Here is a 14,171-nt window from a genome sequence, read left to right as displayed (position 1 = left end):
TTAAGTCAAACCATGATCTACTAATCACTTTCTTCCTTATCTAAATCAGAATGAGTCAAAATTCCTTATTTTTTTATCAAGCAATAGATTTTCAACAATAAAATCTCTATCAAGTTGCAGAATTTTAGAAAGAAATCTTCACCTCAGATTTTCATCTCCAATTCAGGCAAAAATTTAGCAATAATTGTAGCAGTAAATAAATTTCAAATTTCTATTTGAGCAACAATTCTAGCCAAACAAATTACCTACCTAATGCGGCAGATTTCTAACATATTTCATGCAGATTTTCACCAGATTTCATGCACATATTTAGCAGATTTCAAACACAATCACAACAGATTTCCAGCCGATTTGGAGCAGATTTTCATGCTCTAAGAAGTCTATAAATAGAGGGGTTGAGAGCTAGAGAAAAATATATTTTCTTGTGTATTTTTTGTTAAGTTTTTCTTTTAAGGAGTTGTAGTTTAAAATTCAGCATTCAAACTTACAATTATTTCAATTCAATTGGCAACAATAGAGCACATTCGAAGAAATTTTAATCTTTGCAAGACAGCAAAGTTCATATTCTGATCTTCTTTTAGCATAATCTCTTATTTTTATATTTAGATTTTATTTTTGAAAGAAGTATTCTGCAACTCTTTAGTGCTAAATCTCATATTTATTTTTATTGAAGTTGTGTTATTAACTACTAAAATTAATTTCTAATTTTCTTAAGGTTGAGAATGAAGCTTGTTGAGAACATATTTTTTTTATTCTAAATCTCTTATGTGTTCTTAATTGCTAAATAGGTTCTTCTTTGTTCTACTTTAAATTTTTTATTTAAAATTTAGATATTAATTGTTTTCTTAAAAAGGATACATCTAATAATTTTAAATTCTTACTCCATATTTTCTAAAAATGAAGGAATAACGTAAGTTTTATGAAAATTGAATTGTTCATTCAAAGATAATCTTTCGATCCACTAGTGATTGATTTCTCGGTGAATCGTAGAAAAAGAAGAGATTTATATTATCTAATAGAAATACGTTATCTACAAGTGGATTCTAAGACCTTATTTCTTACACTTAGTTAAAATAAATTTGAAAGAAGGTTTTCTTTCTCCATAAATCTCCTAAACCCATTTTCCAACTAGGTTAAAATTATTTTTAAGAGTTTCAAATACTTTAAGTTTTCAAACAAGTCCTCGTGGGATCGATACCTTGCTTGCCGATCTACTCCATAGATTCGTGCACTTGCGAGTGTTAATTTGTCACAACAGTGGCTTCGCCCACCGAGGAGACCGAGATGTTGAAAGCCAACTCCTCCCCTCCTATGCCGATGAGGTGCTGGTCATCCCAATGAGAGATGTTCCTGAGGTCCAAGACCATGAGGTCTTCTTGCATAAGATCATTGTGGAGGACCCTTGGTTGGTGGCACCAAGGCATCGAAGAAATCCAAGGGTCGAAGGTAGCCCTCGTGGTGCAGCCGTCCCCGACAAGCTTCCTGCAACCAAGACGAATGGAAGCTGTAGCTTGGCAGAGTGCACGCCAAACCCAAGAGTCATCCTTTCTGTTATCCAAAGTCCATAGATCAAAGCAACCATATTTTGCATGCATGATATGTACCCACAGGGCGCTACTGTTGTTGAGGAGTTGGAAGATGTGCTTGCTAAGGAGGGCAGCCCTCGCCAGCCTTAGTCGCTTTATTCCAAGTCCACCTACTTTGGTGGGGGAGGTAGCTACCTCCCAACTAATCAGATACATTCTTTTTTCCTTTGCCATTGTCCCACATAAAGCTTCTTGCCACCCTTTCAATGTCTTCTAGAATGGAGGAAGGGAAAGCTGGCCTGTCTTAGACCAAACCTTTCGCTTAGCTCATCTGCCAATCCCAGGGTGCACCAACTAGGCATGAAAAGCTCCGACTTCTCCAAGTTTCTCTTCTGATTCGAAGCTAGCAAATACCATGGAGGCACTCAAGAATGCAGGCTGCATTCTCCACTGTTGCTTTGGCTGTGATGAGAAGGTCATCAGCGTAGAGGAGATTGGAGACATGGACTGTTCCAACCCGGAATCCTTCCAACAGCCCATGATCTACTCTGCTATTTAGAAGGCTTAAAAAGATTTGGAAGACGAGGATAAATAGGTAAGGGGATAGGGGGTCCCTATAAGAGTCCTCGTTTTGGATAGATCCATTGCGTTGGAATTCTATTGAGTAGGATGGCAAATCTAGGAGACCAGATGCATTCCTGTATCCACCTACACTATTTGTCTGAAAACGCATCCCCTTCAGGACATTGCTAACTGCCTCCCAACTAATACTATCGGATGCCTTTTCCATATCTAGTTTGAGCATCATCAATGGCGAGTTGCTCTTTACACTAACCAGAGAGTGGGCAATTTTCTGAGTTGCTAGGGTGTTGTCGCTGATGCTACGGCCACTAGCGAAGGCTATCTGCTCGCGGTTGATCAGCTTGGGGAGGAGGGGCTTCAGCCTTTACACTAGAATCTTGGAAATGACTTTGTAAGCAACGTTACAAAGTGAGATGGGTTGAAAGTCGTGCACTCTAATCGGGTTTATCCTTCTTAGGGATTAAAGCCAGGTAGGTGTTACCCCCATTGAGCCGGAAGGGATGCACGGCTAAAGTGCTTGACGGCCTTGCAAAGGTGACTTCTATCTCATTCCAAAACTGACAGTAAACCTTGGCATGGGTGCCATTCGACCACGAAGTTCTCTTGGCCTACCCCAAAGATCACGTTTGATCTTACCCTCCGTGACGTCTCTTTCCAGCTCTAACGCCTGCTTGATCAAGATGGACGGGAGGGTTATCTCATACAGAAGAGTCGCTGGGAAGTCCGGTTGGGTCTCCTACAGCTCCCGATAGTGGCTAACGAACACCCTATGAATATCATCTTGACCTTGAATCTAGTTTCCCTCCTTTGTCATTACACCTAAAATGAGGTTCCTCTTATGTTTGATCTAGGCAGTGAGATAAAATTTTTTTGCGTTCTTATCACCATCCTCAACCCATTTCAATATGGAGCGTTGCAGCCATTTAATGTTAATTTGCCTACTCAAGACAAATTTTCTATTGTAACAGCATCTGAGTTGATCTAGCCCCACAACATCCAACCAGCCCATTGCATTGAGTTCTTCAAGGTCAGCAATCTCCTACTTCACCATTCGGTGTGCACCTTCAAGATTGCCTAGAGCCAGCTTGCTCCATTCTTTGAGGGATTTTTGCATGGAGCTTAACCTGTGGATAAAGTCATGCATGGGGTTTCCCTTCCCAACCCTAGCCCAAGCTTCCTCTATGATGCATTGATAGTCAACGTACTCAAGCCAAAGAAGTTCAAATCTGAAGGGCTTGATTTGAGGAGGCTTTGCTGGTAACATAGTAAAGAGAATAGGAACATGATCCGAGGTGGATCTGTCTAGATGTTGAACTCAGCTTCTAGGATTATTCAGCATCCACTTGGTGTTCGCTAGGATCTGATCCAGCCTAGTCCAGATACAGTTGCCATCTTTTTTATTGTTGCACCAGGTGAATGGGAGACCCTCATATCCAAGGTCACAAAGGCCAGTTTCATCAACAAACTGGCTAAAGGCTCACGACTTAGCATCTAGAGATGTGTTAGCGTTTGTTTGGCTTCTCTTCTCTGATAACGAGAGGATGGCATTGAAGTCGCCTGCCACCACCCATGAGATGTCTAAGCTTGCTAGGTTGCTTAGTTCCTCCCACAAAAATTTTTACTCGTCCAAATTGTTACTTGCGTAGATTATTGACATTAGCCGAGTAGCTCCATCCCATGAGGAGGCGACCACGTGAGCAGCATATCTGGACGTAGCCACTACATTCACCTAGCCACAACTTGTTCTCCAAAGGACCAGTATGCCTCTAGATCTCCCCACCACTGGGACGGAGAAGTAGGACAAACTGCGTCCCATTGCCTTCGCAACAACTTTCGCCTTCTCCCAAGCAACATGAGTTTTCAGTAGGAAAAGAAAGTCTAGCTTGTGCTCTCTGATTAGATCTCGGCATCTATCTAGCAGCTCTTTCTTCATGGAACCCCTACAGTTCTAATAGATAGCTTTTAACATCAAGAAATCGAGAGAGAGAGAAAGAGAGAGAGAGAGAGAGAGAGAGAGAGAGAGTTGGAAGGCCAAATCATTCCCTTCGCCCCTCCTTAGGGGCTGAGGAGCCATCTGGTGGTGAGTTATCAACCTCCATCGGGGTCAAGGCCTAGTTGTTTCTATCTTTGTCGATGAGTTTGAGCCCATAGTAGCCAAACCCTCCTTATAAAACTTAGCAGGACAGAGAGGAACCCTAGGGTTTCGCTGCTCTATCCGTGTGGTGACAAAGGTTGATTTGACTTCTCATGCTGGCCTCACCCCTAATCGAATTGAGACCCCTATTGATAGTAACATTGTTCAGATCTTCCTCTAGATCCTTGTTAAGGGAATCTGCACCTTCACCCGTTTGTCCCTCAAGTGTAGGGTCTGTTGTGCTTTGACTTTGGGTTGCATGTATGCTTTTCCCACCTTGTGGTGAAGTGCTCTTGGGGGAGGGCTCTGATGGCTTTGGGATTGCATGGGCAAAGGGTCCCGCATGGCCACTCAAATGAGTACGTCTAGCCTCCCTAGTATGAGTTGCTGCCTTATAAGATGGGTCACTAGTAGTACCCATTTTACCCTTGCCCTTGTTTGCTGCAGAGATCTTTCGCTCATGGCACTCTCCGTCCTTGGTAACCCTCAAAACAAGCTAAGCGGAGTGGCCTTCTTTGACGTGCAATGCAGGATAGCTCTTTTTTGTACCTTATTCCATGCATTTTCCTCAGTGTGCCTATGCTGCATCCTCATAGCTTGTGTGGTCGTATTGCCATTCAGAGTCTCTCTCATAGCCTCCATCTTTTGCACCATCCTCTTTGTCTTGCATTGCACCAAGCACCATGGGCTGTACGTTGTCTGGTGTTCCTCTGATGGAGTCCCCTTCGTTGAGTCCGCCACTGGCATGATGCTGTTATCCTCCTCTTCCTTCGTCGCTGAGTTTGCCTGAGCATGGGGACAATGCTCCGCCGTGTGCCCTATCAGTTCATAACTATAGCAGAAGATTGGTATATTTTTGTAGACTACTCTTAGGTCCACCCCTTTCTCCTTTGGTCCAATCCAGACGACCTTCTTTAGAGGCTTTTTAAATTGATTTCTATGCAAACTCGGTCAAATGTACACATGTTATGTATAAGCGTAGCCTCGTCTACATGTAGGGGTTTCCAAAGTAAGCCGCCATGGACACTAGGGCCTTGAGCTCCCAATATTCCTCGGAGAGATTGTGGAGCTGAATCTAGACGGCTGTCGAAGTGAAGGCTTCAACCATTGGCCTGCATTTATTTCTCTAAGGGATCAGATTGAGCACTGTGTCGAAGATGGTCCATGGCCCTTTGGTGAGCACGTAGTTCATATCTTCTTCCTTCTCAAAATGAAAGACGTAGTATCCTTCCATTATATCTAAGGTAAAAAAGCTGTTGATGCCGCTCCAAAGCTTAACCAACATCTTCTTTAAAGTCTCCAGGGGTAGACTTTTGCCTAAGAATCTCCCAAATAAGGTCAACCTCTATCTTTTGTAGCATGTCTCTAGCACCTCAGGGTCGAGTATGATGCGGTCATCAGCTTGCTCTCGGAGCTTCGCTAGGATCTCCTCAAGGCTACGGCCACTATTCCTTGCTCCGGCCGCAACCGATGTCTAGGTGCGTCCGGGGAGTTCCTCCTTCTCCTTTGCATGTTTCGAAGAGGAGGCCCTTTTCAAGCTCACGTGGCGGCGCTTTCGTCCATGGCTCCATCCTTTTCGTTCCTCAATTTGGAAAGTGGAGCCTTTGGTATAAGTTTGACCGAAGGACTCTTTTGGCAAAACTTTTTTCAAATGAGGCTAGTTTGGTCAAAAACTTCCTTCTTCCTTTCCTGTCCTCTTTGCACGTGCCCGAAAGCCCTCGGCCTCTGGCATCACAGGCGACCCCAACCTTTCCACACTTTGTCGTCGTCGCACCCAAATCCAGCGACATCGGCGATCTCAACCCTTTTATCTCTAATGAATCATCTTATTGTTATGTTTTAATCTCTGTTTTCGTAAGGTATCTAACTTAGATGATTTTCATATTGGCCACTTGGACGATAAGATCCAGACAAAATGGAGAACTCCTACACTTTTCCTCTTCGCCCCTCGCATGCTTCTCTGAGGTGGAGCATTCTTCGCCGTTCGCTCCTTTCGCGCTCTCCTTCCAAAACCGGTAACCCTCTCTTTTCTTTTTTTTTTCCTAATATTTTCTTCTTTTTCAAGACTCCGATTCCTCTCTACTGTTTTCAAGAATCTGAGTTATGGGACAACGATTTCTTTGGAATTCTCCACGAATAACAACTTTCTTATTCGCCACACATGATGTATCTCACAGAAAATCAATATACTTCTTATCATATTTTAGTTCTGCTAAATGGATATGCTCAGAATTCTTGCTTCACGATCTTTATTATTAAAGCACTATTTTTGTTAAAAAAACTATTGGTGAGGTGACTCGATTTCTTTTTGGCAGTCTTCTTGAAGAAGTTTACATTTCCTTAATGGTGCTCACGTGCTATCCTCTAGAAATGGAGTAAGAGTAGAGGTGGCTATGGTGGAAATGCGTGAAGATTACATCCTCATAAGTTACTTCTTTAATGAGGCATTAAGATGAATTATTTTTGGCAATCACGCATCTATCTCTGCTTGAATAAGTGGATAATAGGATTATTTGGAATGTGCGTTGGAGAGATATTGACATGACCACTAAGATTAATGACCTTTAGGCGTTAGAGATTGTATATTTGTATGTATGCGGTAGTGGTTTGATTTGTCTACCAACCCTAGCTTTTGTGTTTAGAGGTAAATCTAGGAGCTTATCACTTTACAATGTTATATGAGAAGCTTGTGGGGATGCTTCCGATGATGATATAGTTATAGCACTATGACAATAGTTATACCTTAGGGTTAAATTTGTGAGATTGGATCTCTAATTTGCATAGTTAAATCCACCCATATCATCGACACACATGAGCTATTGTATTGAGTAAAGTGGGAGAACTAATGGATCCATTCTATTGCATTCTTGGGACTAGACTTTTTCTTTTTTAAATTATATTATTTTAATAAAAAATGTATTTTTATAGTAGGTTCAAAATATTTACAAATTTAGGTTTCTCTATTATCATGTGGGGAAGATAACAATCAATGTGGTGTTGGCGTGGTGGTTTTAATTTAGTTGGTTGCTTGATCACAATGCTGAGGGATCAGTCTTATTATCTTATAAGCACAAAAGAAGAGAGTTAAGGTCCTTAAGGACACATTTTTGATATTAGTGTGTTTGCTTTTGTGAGGAATCTAACATAATAAAGAAGGAGAGCATTAATTAACAATGCATGCTGTTATCAATCTAGTGTTTGAAGTGATTAACGCTCAAATAAATAAATAAATACCATTGAAATGATGGAATAGAGTAAATTTATCACAAAAGATATTGCACCAATGTAGGAAAAGGGCTAATTTCCTAACATAGATAAATGACAAAATTATTGGATCATCTCACGTGGACATTGTGCTTGATGGATTGAGTTAATTTATTTTTTAATTAATTTATATTTATCTCTTATATAAGCCTAGTTAAGTCATATAAGCTTTTAAGACAAGTTTAGTTAAATCACGTAAGCCTTTAAAATAAGTTTTAGTTAAGTCATGTAAGCTAAGTCAAGTCTTAGTTAAGTTATGTAAGTCTTTAAAGTAAATCCTAGTTAAGTTCTATAAGTTTTTAAGGCAAATCCTAGTTAAGTTATGTAAGTTTTTAAGACAAATCTTAGTTTAAATTTTAAAACATTTAGGGTTAGTTCTAGTAGGACTTATTGCAATCGACCACTATATAAGAGGGGTCGATCTTCTTTATTTAATAATCTATTGAATCTAAGCATTTAGAATTATATTTTAGCCTTATGCTAAATAATCTGGAGTAGCCATAGGAGTAATTTAGGAGTAGAAGTAAATTAATCCTTCTACACTATCATCGCTCTCCATACTCTCTCTCTCCCCCATGCTCTACCACCTTCCGTCTTCATCGCCACCGTTGTCCACATCTATCCGCCTCCTAGACCCCCGTCGACGAGCCTAGTCAGTCCATAAGACATATGTTGCCAGCTTTTTGCAACAGGCTTATAGCTAGGATAAAGTATTTTAGATTGTTGGAAGGATATAGAAAAATGATTCTCCCTATAAACAATTTGATTGATGGTGATAGAATAAGAAAAAAGTATTAACCAGTTCCTAGATAACAAAGTTGTCCGGAAAATGATTCTATAGTGAAACCTAGTATAAGCAATTTAAATGTAAACATGAAAGGGCTGGTCTAATATTGAAGTTGTCGGAGTTACTACAGATCCCACACACTTTTGTTGGGTGTACCATTTATCTTTGGAAAATGTTTATGTGAGTATTGATCAACACTTCAAAACTCAAATAAGGGTATTACATATAGTGTGCTAAACTGCTAATACTTCTATAAGATTCTTCGTTATTCCCCATCTTAAACATCATATCCTTTTTCATAATTCCTGTCTTTGGAAACTCTGGACCTTGCAGGGTTGTAGCTATGCATTGTTGCCTCGTAGCTATAGAGCATTTTGTATAATATAGTACTTTCTCATCTCTCTTATTTGCGTACTCATTTTTAGAGAAGATAAGCCTCTTAACCTCCACTACTTAGTAAGAACAATCTTGAAAATCTAGAAATGCTTATTTATCCAAAGTACTATTTTCTATTTCTACTTTATTCGTGTTGTTATAGTTTTCATGTGATAGAATATAGAGATTATCACAATTTCAACCTGTCTAGCTATAGTTTTAACTTTTAACATATATGTTTGTCAAGATATTTTATAATCTTTCACTAATTTGTAGTTTCCAGATTTAGAGTGGGTTATGCAGTGAATAACCACTAGGCACTAGCAATGTCAACCTTTTTCTCCATGCACATTGACCAATAAAATTATTTCTCTTCATTCTTTCTTGTTTGAAAACAACTTATTTAATCTTTTGTTTTCTATTTTTTGTTTGTTCACTTATCAATCATGTTTTAACTTAATTTTAATAATTTGATAGGGGAATTATCTGTAGATAATCCAGAGGGCATCAAGAAAATATCTAGGACATCAGGTGGCTTTAACCTGATTCCTTGTCATGCATTAGATTGTCAGTCAGCAGACTTTGTAGGGACTTCATTGCAGAGAAATGATATAGCTGGTCCAAGAGACATATATGTTTGCTACAAGTTGCCTGTTGGATGTGTTCCAGAACTTACTCTGATGTAAGTTATGTAGTTCTTTATTTTTCTCCGTTTCAATTGTTAGGTGCTTTTGATATATATTGCAGTACTCTTAGATATTTAGTTCCTTGTATAAAGGAAAATTACACCTCATATCTGAGTTTTGAGATTCTTTCTGAATTAATTAAGAATCATGTCCTTGAAGACTGCATAATGCTTAATGGGCCTGACAACCAAAAGCATACTTCTTTGCTGTTTTTTTTATTTTTTTTTATTGTTTCATATCATCATAGAGCATAAGTTTTGAAAAATGTATCCTCAAAATATGTAGCAAATATATTGGTTCACTTAGAAAAAAGCTATACTCCGAGTCCTTAGGAAATTGATGTGATGTATTCTAGAGTAGCAAGGAGCATTCGGTAAGTATGTTGATTTTATCAAGGACACATGAGAGTAGCAGCATTGTGGTAGTAGTTCTTAGTAGGGGTGGCAATCGGGTCGGGTCAAGATAGTATAAACACGAGCATAACTTGTTTATTAAACGGGTCAAATTTTTAAACACGGACACGATCCGTTTAACTCGTTTAATAAATGGGTTGTATTCTTTATACAACACAATAAACCCGTTTACATGACACAATTAACCCATTTACACGACATGATTCACCTACTTACACTGACCTGATTCACCCATTTACACTGACTTGATTCACCCATTTACAAGATTACTATAAAAACTTAATACAACAAGATTTAGAATATATACATCATCTTCTAAGCAAACTAACAAAAAGAATATAATACATACACAAATCTAACAAAATTAGGCAATATTTAGCAACAATATTTAGTAACAATATTTAGTAACAATGTCGTAGTATATTGCGGCAATATTTAGTAACAAATATAGCAGAATATAGACATTGGCTTATGACGGTGGAGGTGTCGTCGGAGTTGGCGAAGCGGCAACGGATATTGAGGTATTGATGATGACAAGGCTTCGGGAGTGGACCTCCATGGCGACAGAGTCCCAGCTTTGGCTCCCGTGGCGGCGAGGTGAGAATGCTTTGAGGCCAAGCTCCATCGGTTACTCAATGCTAGAGAAGTTGTAGTACACGTGAGGGTTGCTTTTGCCGATGAGCACATAGCTGTTGCGAAGCAGCATCCTGAAGAGTGATAAAACCAGGGAGTAGCCACTGTGTTATTCAAGTCAAATTGCGCTCCTGTGCGATTTCCAATGCTGTAGACAATCGGTGTGAGGGATAGATTCTTACCGAGCTCCCACCTTGCTGTTCCTATTGCCACGCCATTGATGATTAGCATTTCCTCGCCATTGGGGAGCAAGATCATGTTGCCTATCACTCTTAGTGCAGGCATTGTCTCTAGTGTCCTCGAGATCGCCGAATTTGCCGAGGTTCATTGCTGAGGTTGAGGAAGACGAGGCAGAAGGGCGGGGTTATCGTCGGAAATAAGGTTGGTCCTCTAGCATCCCCCAAATCTCCGAATCTCCGGGTGGCAAGTGGCTGAAGAGGCAATTCATGCTGAGGTGGGGAAAGACCCGTCAGCACAACCGGAGAGTCAGTTGGAGGAGAGTGAGAGGTAGCGGAGGGAAGAGGGGAGGGCGAGGGCACGGCCGGAGAGTCAGTTGCCGTTTGTGGCCTATGAGAGAGGACAAAGGTGGAGATAGTGATTTGGGAGAGGGAAAAGAATGGATTTGGGAAAGAGCCAAAGAGGAGGTTGGGTGAGAAGTGAGAGAGTGAGGTAGCTTAGGTTAGGTTAGAAATTTAGTTTATATATACTAATAGGTTGGCGGGTTGCCTGCCCTAACCATATATGTTTAAATGGGTTAAACGGGCTAAAACGGGTCACTGGTATAATCCGAATACGGCCCGATTATTAATCGGGTTAGGCGGTTTGACCCGTTTATGATCCGAACTTGATTAAACTAATCCAAACCCGATTAAGAGCTATGTTATTGTGTTGGGTTATCGGTTGGGTTAATATTTACCACCCCTATTTCTTAGGCCATGAATAAAGATAGAAGAAAGTGATTCGCTCTTACTGTTTGTATATTACTTCAACATCCTGCAACTACCATCAAAGAGCACTTGAGAACACCGAGGAGTAAAGCTATGGAGCAATAGTAACATACAAATAAAAACTTTGAAGCAGGAGGCAGTTCACTTATAGTTAAAGCAAGTGACTTTCCTCATGAGCATCTCTTTAGGAACAGTTACGCTACAGCTGATACATCCAACTTGAGAATTATTAAACCTACACACACATATACTCAAGAAAACATTTAATACAACTATCAAATGAAGATATCACAATGCTACAAGTCTACAATATACCATTATATCACAAATGTAAATGAGATACAAAATTTAAATGCTTTACATAACATGTATGCATAAAGAACATTAAGTCCATATTACATCATTACATGTATGCCAAAATGAAAGTCCATAGCTTTACAACTTCGTGACAATAGTGTTGCCACCATATGGATATATACTACCTCCCGGCACATAACATCGCAGCTTTTAAGTAGTAGATACAATTAACATATATATATATATATATCCATGGATGGTTGTGTCGACCGACACTTGCCGTGCCGGTGGCGTACCGACACGTGGCACGAGGGTGCTGCACGGCACCCCTCCTAATAGCATCGCTGCTCACTATCGACCTCGTCGCCGATTGCCGCCCGCCGCTCGCCGTCGCCATTGTCGGGTGCCCTAGCCCGCTCGAGAGAGATCGAGATAGAGAGATCGAGATCGAGATCGAGATCGAGAGAGAGAGAGAGAGAGAGAGAGAGAGAGAGAGGGAGAGAGGGATTAAACTTAAGTTGCGGGTCCGGATCCGATCTCTCTTCTCTCTCGGGCGGGTTAGGGCACCTGACGAAGCTACGGCGAGGGCGATGGCGAGCGGCGGGCGGCAATCCGCGAGCAATGGCGACTGCAAAGGCAAAGGTGAATATCCCTTACCTCTTTCTCTCATTCTCTTATAGTATGTGCCGTGTCGGTCGGCATGATCCGTGCCTGTGGTATGGCTATCGTTGTATATATCCAATTGAAATTTGTTAATTAATAAACTAAAAATAAGTAAAGGTAGCTAAATAACATATGGTAAATCATCTTAATGAAAATCCTACCCAAATAGGATGATATTTTATAATTAGTTATGACCTCAAGAAGGATGAAACTTAGATTAAAGCCTAAATAGGCGTTAGTGGTGGAGTTACTAGTTATGGTTTTATTTTTAGGGTATTTAAGTCTTAATTTTTTTTCTGGTCACTGCTAGCAGCACTGCAGTTTCACTGTATCAGCCTAGCAGTGAACAATAGCCGATGCAATATCTTATTAACTTTTGGAATGTTAATCGAGAGGCTGAACATTGCAAGGAATGAGGAATTTAAAAAAAAAGTTTTTTTTTTGGCCAAGGGGTGGCTTGTTTTCTCTCTATTTTCTCTATTCATCTTCTAATTTTCTTTACTATCCCTAATCACCTCTCTTGTAGGTCCATCATCACATCTTAGGACTTCCTACTTGTCCTACATCAGATTTCTTACCAAGACATAGTAGAAAATCTTGTCCTTTTTGTCTAGGATAAATTAGCGATGACTCAGGGTAATTGCTTACCACCATCATAACTCTTGTAGTTCCCTTTGCCAACGGATAAATAGTGATGAGCATAGTTCAAGGTTTCTGTTTTGGATTTCCTAATTTCTGAATTTTGATCAGTTTTGGAGTTTTGGCTCTTTTTTGGTGTCATATATAAAAAGATTAAAATTCAAATAGGTATATAAGATTCTAAAAATTAGCAAACAATTCTAAAAGGAGCAAGGAAAGATTAAATTTGAATAAGCTTACTGTCATTGAACAACAATTAGGAGAAACTAATATTGATGTTACCAAATTTATTGTCATTATTTAGAATAGTTACTATTGTTATCATAGTTTTAAATAAATTTGGGCTATACTGCTCATTTTACCAAATTTATCTCATGTGATGCTAGGATTAATTAATGCTATGCTACACAACATATTTATATACTGCCATTAGTAGGCAAAAGGATCAATTATATCTTTATAAAATACAATTATATATGGTTTTGATTAATTTATGCTTAATGAGGCTCATGTTACCAAAAGAGATTTAAATGTTGCCATTATGGGGTATGAATAGATCCTGACTAGTAATGGAAAGAGACTAAAGTTAAGTAATCAATGCTGATATTAATGGAAAGCATAGGAATTAGGAGGAATAAATTTTGATTAGTATTGAAAAGAGATAAAAGTTAATGGAAAGCTTTCAATTGATTTTAAACTGAAAGCCCAATTAATCAATCATCTTAGCCTTCCATTCACTTTGAATTTATGGCTGTGATTATATCTCCTATTTGGCATGTAGAACCCGTTACGGCTGATACCAGCTGAAATTGAGTCAATACCGCAACATTTTGGCCGAAAACCCGAAACTAACTTTAGCAAGCTGAAACTACTATATATACTGCGTATTTTTCAAATCATGGTAATAAGTGCTAGGTAGCACAATGCTGCAACAATTCCTATTTTTAATCTAGGCTGTATTATATTCTTAATTCAAGTCATTAAGAATGTGAAATGAAAAGGAATTTGCTGCAAACTCAGTTGAGAAACTGTGATGCTTATATATAGGTTGCACTCAAACTACTCCCTTTGAGTTGTATGTTTTTGCCATTTTAATTCATAAATTTGTTCTGCATGTCCTTTTTGGGTATGTTTTCTCTATGACATTCCAGATCTTGTTTGCACTAGCTCAATCTATGGTAGTGCATGTCCTATCTCAACCGATCCAGCTTTCTTATAAATTTGT

General features: G+C 39.4%; 1 protein-coding gene across 3 annotated transcripts in view; it reads left to right on the top strand.

Moving 5' to 3' along the window:
* Positions 1–5,922: 5,922 nt before the first annotated feature.
* LOC140798746 (calmodulin-lysine N-methyltransferase) overlaps positions 5,923–14,171 on the top strand; it is a 32,796-nt gene continuing 24,547 nt past the window's right edge. The window contains exons 1-2 of one of the 3 annotated variants that reach the window (XM_073152772.1): positions 5,923–6,257; positions 9,146–9,350. In XM_073152772.1, the coding sequence (XP_073008873.1) occupies positions 6,158–6,257; positions 9,146–9,350 (305 nt within the window). In that variant the 5' untranslated portion in view covers positions 5,923–6,157. The remainder of the gene's footprint in view (positions 6,258–9,145; positions 9,351–14,171) is intronic. The other 2 variants (XM_073152771.1, XM_073152770.1) reach the window with 2 other exon arrangements.

This window comes from Typha latifolia, chromosome 12 (assembly GCF_019914945.1).
Source record: "Typha latifolia isolate L0001 chromosome 12, TyphaL0001v2, whole genome shotgun sequence".
NCBI classification, from domain to species: Eukaryota; Viridiplantae; Streptophyta; class Magnoliopsida; order Poales; family Typhaceae; genus Typha; species Typha latifolia.
Note: the sequence above shows the minus strand (reverse complement) of the source record. Positions and strands in the feature narration are given on the sequence as shown.